Here is a 9,746-nt window from a genome sequence, read left to right on the forward strand (position 1 = left end):
GAGAAACATAGATTGTGATTATGGGAGACATCATTCAAGATTTTGATAAGATGTTTCACTAGGATCAATTAACAATTCCTTTTCTTGCCACCGATCCCCACCTGTCCTTATGGGAACAATTAAAAGAGAAAATGGAGAGTTGGAGATTAGAGTCCAAAACCAAAAAAATAGTAGTGAAAGAGCATGGGGAGTTGGAGCTAGAGTCCGAAACCATAAAAAATGGTAGTAGAGATTAGTTGGTAGGAACATTTTCTTGCATCCAGATCAATAGTCGTTAATGGTCACTCTTCTCTCCTCTGTTATATCGTATAAGAGATGTTTGATTAAATAGCAACATTGTCTACAACTTGACTTTGTTCTCTCTCTGGACTAGTCTATTCTATCTACTGTTTGAACACAAATCTAGAGAGCCTCCTTGTTGCAGAGCAATGAGTGGACGGTGATTTCAAGCAAGCATATCATGTTTACACATATGTAGAACTTACACTTCACATTTATTGATTAACCAGGATGGAGTTTGAAAATGAAACACCAGCCTTCATCTACTTTCATTTCCATTTCAGCAAATGATTGTTTTTACAAAGCAAGTTTACATCCTAGCACCACAAAGATCTAAACAACATACCAAGACATAGGAAACTATATGTGTAAGTCCAAAAACCACTGTAACACACAACTGTTAGTCCTTATAGCAACACACAACCTATATGTAAAATCTAGGTCACCAAAAGATCTATTACAATTCTTTTTCAAAAGCAGCTTTAGCATTTTCATTTGTAACAAACTGCAACGTTACCCATCAGTCGAACTTTCAGCTCCATCTTTATCTCTCTACAACACTTTGGCCTTCTTGCGAGAATACTTCAGATCCTTGACCCTGGAAGGACTATTACCTAGCCAAAAAGCCACAAAATGAAAAATCTATTGCAAAATCTCTAATGAATGTTTCTTTGTTTGCTAGAAAATAAGCAAATTTCTATCCACACACAACAACACACACCAAACCACCATATTCCACTTCAATTTATCTTTGGCTAAAATGCTAAAGTTCTTCCATGACCACACCTCAGAAACTTCCCTATCATAGATAATTCATAATTATAAACTGAATTTGAACAGAATTGAGTTCCACTAGAAGTTAGAAAACTGTAATTTAAAAATAAATGGTTATGATCTTCTAGTTCAGCATCACACAGAACACACATAGGATCAACAAGAATCCATCTCTTAACTAGTCTGCCTTTAATATTTAATCTATGTTTAATGTTTAAGCAAACTAAAATTTTTATCTTTAGAAGAACTAGTATCTTCCACAAATTATTAGCATGTTCCCATCTCACACCCCATCTAAAGAAGTTGTACATAGATTTCAGAGAGAAAACTTCTTTACTATCTTATAACCAAATTCTAGAATCCTTTCTATCACACATAGGAGTACTATTGAGATCATGCAACAAGATCATGTATTGCAAAACCAAATTTCCTTGTAATTGTCTCTCAAAAGAAATATCTCACACAAAGTTTTTTAACCCATTTTTTTAAGAATATACTCTAGCTTTTGGTTTCACAACCAAAACAAAAGATTTGTCTATCTAGACCCCAAGTCCCAACTCCGCACCAATTATCCATCCAAAAAAGTTCTTTTTTCCATCCCCTATCTGTATCTTAGTACTCTTTAAGAAACAATCAACATTTTAAACATTATTTTTCCAAAAAGTAGAAGCGTATATTTTTTAAGTCCCAGGATATCCTTTCCTTCATAATAAGTATGTGTAACCACTTTTTTATGTCTAACCACTTTTTTCGCAAACTATTCCTATCACTGAACTAATATCACAACCATTTACTCAACAGAGCAATATTCATGTTCTAAGATCTAGCACGCCTAAACCTTCCTGAATTTTGAGTCTACATACATATTCCTAAGTTATTAAGCTAGAAGATCCTGATAAAGATTTCTCCAATCTAAACAAGACCTCTTTCTAGCTTTATCTATCCTATCACACAGTTGCCGGGGAAATCTAAATATAGAGATAAAAAACAAAGAGATAGAAGAAAGAATAGGATTACATTACTTTTTCACACAACTAATCTCCTATGAATCTTTTCATGCAGAAGAAACCACAGCGGATTTGAGGCATTGGTGACACAACTTTATCTATCCTATCACACAATCATTGGGGACCTAACTTTACATGAAATTGCATCTTGTGTATATACACTTATTAGATATTGCACCTATTTCATGTGACTATTTTTTTGGATATATAATTCCACAATTTGTTGAGCATGTATGTTTGGAGTACAAATCATTGCTACAATATTACGCTTGTGGCAACATGTAAAGGTTCCTTCACACGCTTTTACTAGTAAAGTTAGAAACACTTGGTTGCTACCCTTGTAAGTAGCAAGGTGATGGATACCAAAGAGAAGATGACATGACAAGGGCATGCCAAATTACTGGCCCTTCGGATAAAAGGAACATATCCAGCAATACTTATCTTACTCTATGAATTATTAACGACTACTGTTAGTTGCCAGGATAATGGTAGAGGCATTGTTATAATAAATCATGTACTTACCAATGAGATAGAAGCATAGAGATAGTGATGAATTCTTGACCAAGTGAGTTACTAACAATAAGAACACGGGAGTTATACTTCACTAGGATTAGTTTACAATTTGATCTTCTTCCCAACAATCATCTCTCTATTAATGATAACATGGTCCTTGTGGGCACAAATAAAAGAGAAGGGGTCTTTGTTCTACTGCATGGTAAAGGTCCTTCTAAGTTTGGAAAAGACAAGTAATATAAGGATCATGACCATGAAAAAATGGTGGCAAAGACAATTGGTAGGAATTTTTCTTTTCTCTACATGCAAGATCCTGTCATCATTAATGGACTCTGTTCTGTCATGTATGCTCTAAGAGATCTCTGGTTCAAAACCAACGGGACCTAGTCACTACTACTAAATTTCATTTTTGCCCCCGATCATTCTTTCTATCTATACTGTTTGAACACAAATTTAGGGGAAAAGTAGCCCTGTTGCTGATTACTAGTCGGTGTTGGTGATTTGGAGCAAACATGCTTGGTTTAAATGACACCAATGGAGAACCGACCTTTTTCCTAAAGTTGTGTTTGGTCTGACTCATATACACGGACATTAATACTGCACCTCTTCTCATGTAACTGTTGTTTTGTATGTATAATTGTAATTTGTTGTTATCAGTGTGCCACACCATATATTTATCAGCCTAGCCATATCCTGCTTCCTCATTTCGTACTTAGATGATACCAGACATGAGACAGGTTTATGTGGCTGGAGTGCAATTCATAACTAAGCTCTTGGCAATTTTTAAAGGTTCCTACACAAGCTTTTACAAGTAAAGTTAGAACATTTTAGTTGCTACACTGCTAAGAAGCAAGAATATGACATGAGAAGGTCGTGACAAATTACAAATTCAATATAGGGCATCTTGCTAGCATTCAATGTGTGAAAGTCCCCCTCACCATTATATCAAAACTCTGAAGTTATGATAAGGTTTGAGGATTATAGTGTTATATTCTAACATACCGCCGCAACTTGAACGCACTCTTTTTTATGTGCTGATACTTGGACTTACGTAGCGGTAATAAATTTTTTTAATCTGTATTAAATTCGTGGCTAGCAAGATTCGAACCAAGGTTGACTCTGATGATACTATGTGTTAGCCCTATTGTTTTAAATATCCCCGACATGGCCCGATATATCCCCCGATATATCCTTTTACAGGGCTTGCCGCAACCGATATGGTCTTTAAATATCCTTTACCGTTTTTTGGCTATTTTGAGTGATAAATCCCCGATATGACCGATATATTAGCCGATATGTGGACCAATATATCTTTTTATATAGCTTGTTGTAAAATAATATACCGTGTTTGGAATTTTTGGGCGAGATATCAAGATTTTCCCATTATATCAAATGACATTTTGCCCTAAAAAAGCAGATCGAATGTTGCAACGTTGCTTTGCACTTTTGTTTGTTTGAGAAGGTTGATTAGTGATCCTAAACATATATTATTCATATTTGTATGCTTAAATTTCATTACATATGTTGAGATTACATTTTAATGCATTATACTATGTATGCAAACATTCATTATGGCATTCCGATATTTACCACATATCCCCGATATTTCCCCGATATCCGCAATCCGATATGAATTTTGGCCATCCGATATTTCCCCGATATCCGATATTTAAAACCTTAGTTAGCCCCTCTTAACTATTACATCAAAACTCCAAAGTTATAATAAGGCTTCATGATTATAGTTTTATATTCTAACAATGTGTACATGAAACTATACTCTAAATAAATGAAAATATTTAAAGGAAAGAGAATTCAAGTAGGACAGAAATAATATGAAAATGACTCAATATGAAGTGAAAAAGCTGCCGATCCCATACATGACATTATATTCACCATTCTACATGCCTCAAATTTCACATCATAGTCCACATAAGACATAATATTACCACTTCTGCTTGTGTTGCTTAACGTGGATGACACTGCACAAGTATGTCTGAGTATTATTTTTCCAGAAAGGTTATGCAAATATGTGGACTATGGTAAATAATCAAAAAAAGAAGAAGAAGAAAAGAAGCAAAAACGGTAAGTCTCTTCTAAATATTTAAGATTAAACGTATTTAAGAGCATAGCTTATGATTCTTCCCTAATGGGAAGTTTATTATCCAGTCGATCAGGTATTGTCTTCCAGAATGCCTCTCTTTGATTTCTCTACTTTTCTGTTCCATTCTTTTGTCTTGATATGTCCATGAGATTGCTGTTGTACTTAGACACCTTGCTCTGTTGCAGAGGTGCTTGAGAATCCTCCCTTGAATTTATTTTGGCATAAGACTTCATCTAGTATTTTGTCTTTTTAATAAGGCATGGGTGCCAAGATGTACTACACTACATGAACATAGGACATAGGTATCAAGTGTTCATATTTCTCAAAAGTGCCCAGCATGAGAACTTTCTAAAAGTTCAATACGGACACAGCTCTTTTGAATCATGCACCAAGAAATTTGTATGTGTATTTGAATCAACTCAGCCATGAGTCCATATGTTAATAAATCTATTTAGGCCTTTAATTGACATGGTTAAGACATTTTATATGAATTGTAGCGATGAAGTGTATAAGGTGATATCATTTTGACATTAATTTTGGAACAAATAGGGAACAGTCTTACATGATACTATGATAGATTTTCCATGAACTTTTTACTTAGCATACTACAAATAGTTTACGTGTCATCATAAACTGATAAATTAACTTCAAAATTTTTACATGCCTAACAGTGAGTGATTCACACTTTCGTAGGTTAGAAAAGATTAAAGTTCTAATAATAAATCTACTTTTAGTTGACCAATAGTCGTGCAATGTTATTGATAACCCTCTGCTTACTATCTTTTGACCATGATGGTGAAATCTACCTGTGCTGATTGCTTTCTGTGAGCTTTTATGAATGCTTATGTTTCTACTTCATTAACTTCTTCACATTATATAACAGATATACAGTTGTTGGTACATTTTCCATTAAAAAATTTCTTATTTTTGAAAAAAGCACATGAACTAATTGTTGCATGATGTCTTCCCTAGTCAGTTTAAAATTTGGTGGCTGTATCTTGGTTAGCTCCAAACGAATAGACATAATAAAGATGAACGGAATTTGTGATTCTTTTAATTGTAAGATTTCAGCGCCTTATTCCTACCTCTATAGTTTAATGGGTTCATATCAGATTTAATATTGGTTTTAGTCGATGAACATGAAACAGTTTATAGATCTTCCTTAACCAAACAGTGGACCAAAAGTTCTTGTCCTTTACCTCCAGTACATCAAAAAAAATTTGAACAGTATGAATCAAGGTCCAAGGACAGTTCTTTACCATAAACACTGAATGTGGTTATATTGGTATTTGTTTGCTTTCAGTACCTGTCTTTCAACTTTAAATTTGGTTCATATATACAAATACAAGGCCATCTATCAAGTCGTGGATGAATTAGTGGCCAATATTGTGTACTTATTGCATACATCAAGATTTAAGTTGAGATCAACATGTAGATGCTAGTTTCAGCCATACCATAAAATGAATTTGTTCAACCAATGTGGTTTTTTGTTTAATTGAATTTTGTAGCCACGATTAATGGCATGATGCCACGGAAATGCTTAACTTCAGATCTGTAATATTTATTTTAGATGATATTTACTGTAAAAGTGTTTTTTTACTGCCTAAAAGTCCAAAACCGATCTCATACCTAAACAAGGAACTTTCTCTCAGGAGGAGTTGCGCAATAGCATCATAGCAGAAGTGAAACAGTCAGAAATAGTTAATCAAGATGGGTCAGAGAACTTGAAACTAAGACAACTTTCCGATGCTATCTATCAAGAGCTCGGGTAAGCTGGCTCTCTACTCTTTTAACAGAGAAAATACTATAGCTTTAATTTTCCTAGTTCATAACTTTTCTTATGAATTCAGGAAGAAAATTATGGGTCAGATCTCGGATGAGATATGGAAGGTCATAAGGAACGATAGCACGAAAGAAGATATCAGGGTGACGGTAGAGTCTGTTTACAACAGAATTGTGAATCCTAAAGCAAAGGAAGAGGACCATCACTCCTCTCCTACCCCAGAAGAAGCCAAAGAAAGTGAACCTCAGATGCCACCAGGATTTGCAGCATGCAAGGATTCACATGAAGAAGAGATTAAGAATTTGGATAATGATGATGATGATGATGATATGCCTCCTGGCTTTGGCATAATAGCTCATGGTAAGGAGGATACAACCTCTGCTAAGGTTGGCGATGGTGATGAGATGGATGAAGATGTGAATATTATGGACACGCCTCCTGGCTTCAACCATGGTACAAAGGATGTTGCTGGAGTGGGGGATGAGGGTGATGATGATCTTGATGTTCCTCCAGGTTTTGGTTGAGTGAGGAGTAGCCATGGAGATTATGTGAATACTGCGCTTGGTATTATTTTTGTTGCGGGCTGCTGGGACGGTTTTTCATCCAATTGAATTAGGCTCTGGAGGGGTATTTGCACAACAAACAACCCCATAGAACTCTGATCAATGGAGGATCCGACCGGCAACTTACACAACCCTTTCATCTGGCAGCATTTAAGATAGCAAAGGGTTAGGTTTTCTTCTTTTAATTCGGGATGAATGTGTTGTTTCATCATCCTTCTTTACTATGTGGTACTATCTTGGTAAATAGGTAGTTTTTATGTCTCTCTCTCTCTCTCTCTCTCTGTTGTAAGCCTTTATTGCTCTAGTAGCGTGTTTTCCTCTACTCTTTTCTGTAGTAGGTGTAGTGACTCCCCGTACTAGCTGTAGTTGGGTAGATTCATGTTGTATTCCGCTTGCAACATTTGGGGTCACTTGTTATCTTTAGGAGCTTTGAAGGTGATGAAGCTGATGGGTAGTTTTACGTGCTACTCTGGGGTTATGATCTCTGCTCATATCTTGTGAGCTTCGGAGTTGTTTGCTTGTAAAATGAAAGGAACACAGGTTTGCTGGATTATCAAGTTACTGTTAGAAATGACGAGAAACATCACCAACATGCTTGTGTATTGCTATTGTGATTTTACTTTGTGACTTTTGTATCATGCTTGAATTAATTTCATAACGTGATTGCATAGGTCTGGTATATTTGCGCTTGCCCCAAAGTTCAGTAGGAACTTTCCAAAGGTTTGTGAGTTCCGTGAAGCTCTCTGAACCATAGGGAAGTTTCGTCAATTTATGAAGCTCATGATCATTCGTACAAATCACAGACCGATGTTCACGAGAGCTTTGTCAAGTTTTTACTTTTTATAACATCTTTTTTACGCTATTTACATGCTGCATCCACGCTGATTCTTTATGATCTCTAGTTGCCTTTATTTTATTTTATTTTTTGTTATGATCTAACAATGTATGTATGCATTGGCGATGGAACCGAAGTACCTGCTAAAGCTTTGTTTTTCCACATGGGACCCAAAAACTTTTCCTTCAAACCCTCAAAACCTAGCAGCCTTGAAGAAAAGATTGAACAGAGAATACAGGCCCTCCTCTTGCAAGACACTCTCCGAGTCTCGTGGAAAAAATTGCAAGTTCGGGGGGTTATTTAAGACATTTATGGTGAAAATGTTTTGCATTTTCGACTAGAAAAACAAGGTTAACGAGGTCTCAATGGTAACCACCAGAAAGCTATGAAATTTACCCTAATATAAACCCTCGACAATTCTTTCTTTCCCATCTCCACGCACACAAGGAATGATTAGCACACGGCACAGAAAGCAGCAAAATTACACAGAAACCAAACTTTTTTTTTTCATTACTTATTTCATTTTCCAGTACCACAAGCAAACTAAAGATAGCATCATAACCCTTGAAACCCTAACCCTAACAATCACTGCAGATCAAAACCCAAACTCCGAAACCCTAACATAGATGGACCGGGGTAAACGTTTCTCAGTTCCTCCAGCTCCCCCCGCCATCGACCCAACCCCCGTATGCCGGCGGTCACGGTGAACCGTAACCCACGCTCGCCACCAGGCCTCCACGGACTGTCCCGCCGCCTTCTTCACGGCGTTCACCTCCGTAACCAACCGCCGGGTTCCCGGCCGGCTCCTGAATCCTCCGCCGCCTCCGCCGCCTGATCCACGGGACTGGGCCTCGTTGACGGTGATGCTCCTCCCGTCGAGGTTCTGGCCGTTCATCCCCTCAATAGCGTCTTTCATCGCCTGCTCGCTGCCAAAGGTAACGAATCCGAAGCCTCTAGATCTCCCAGTCTCCCGATCGTTGATGATCTGAAACCGAGAACGGATCGAGACGAAACGAAACGAAACTCATCAGATCCGTAGAATTTAAAGATGAAATGGCGATAAAAATTGAATTTTTGCCCTACCTTGGAGTCGATGACATCGCCGTAGGCGCTGAAGGCCTGCTGGAGGGAGTGGCTGTCGGTGGTTGTCGGTGGCCCACGCGAGGCCCCCGACGAAGCAGCGGAACTCAACATCAGCAGCGGCCATCTTCAGATAAGAGAGAGAGAGATGGAAACCCTAGAACAGAACCAAAGAAGAGGGGCGAATCTGAACCCGCCTCCGTGAGAGCACGAGGTAATCCTAGGGCAACTGATGCCCACTTTTATAGGACGAAGTAGCTGGGTTTGGCTTTCGGTTCGATTCTAGGGTTTTGGGTCTCGTTAAGCCGGTTTAAGGGTGAAAGACGCCTCGGTTTAATGAAAAATAAAGATATCTCGTGCTCGAAGGGCCGGTTTGGACCGGTGGTTCAACCAGCATGCTCGGGTCCTAAATTCTCTCTGCTCAACGGAGTGGGGTCGGGGGTGGTTCAAGGTGGGCCCCAGCCGCCCCACAATCACGTGATTGCTCCTGATGGGAAAAATATCTAGCGCGGGATATTACTCCTTTACCCCTCGGCCTTTCAAATCTCCAAAATATCTGCTGACATTTTCCAAATAATAAGAAAGGTGAAAAAAATTAAATCTTCTGCCACGTGACGTACGCCTGAGAAAAATATCAGGGGAAGGTTTTGGAAACAGGGATCGCACGCGACCCGAACCTAAAAATGTAAAAGATATCGTTTGGTACTTACTTGAGTCATGATAAGTCCTCGTCTAGCTTAAATATTTTTTATTTGATAAAAATTAGGTCAAAGTTGGCTCGTTTTTGTATGCCAACAATGCCTATTAAACT

At 37.8% G+C, this 9,746-nt stretch overlaps 2 protein-coding genes across 2 annotated transcripts in view; one reads left to right on the forward strand and one right to left on the reverse strand.

Moving 5' to 3' along the window:
* LOC109834297 overlaps positions 1-7,610 on the forward strand; it is a 9,938-nt gene extending 2,328 nt beyond the window's left edge. Inside the window, exons 2-3 of the mRNA XM_020402282.1 lie at positions 6,327-6,442; positions 6,525-7,610. Coding sequence (XP_020257871.1) covers positions 6,327-6,442; positions 6,525-6,981 — 573 coding nt within the window. The 3' untranslated portion in view covers positions 6,982-7,610. The remainder of the gene's footprint in view (positions 1-6,326; positions 6,443-6,524) is intronic.
* On the reverse strand, positions 8,554-9,157 carry LOC109835245 (glycine-rich RNA-binding protein 7-like). The gene is given in 4 exon segments (XM_020403229.1): positions 8,554-8,655; positions 8,658-8,840; positions 8,939-8,989; positions 8,991-9,157. Coding segments are annotated over 4 exon segments (408 nt in total). The 5' UTR covers positions 9,063-9,157.

The sequence above is a fragment of the Asparagus officinalis genome, chromosome 3, assembly GCF_001876935.1.
Source record: "Asparagus officinalis chromosome 3, Aspof.V1, whole genome shotgun sequence".
NCBI lineage: Eukaryota > Viridiplantae > Streptophyta > Magnoliopsida > Asparagales > Asparagaceae > Asparagus > Asparagus officinalis.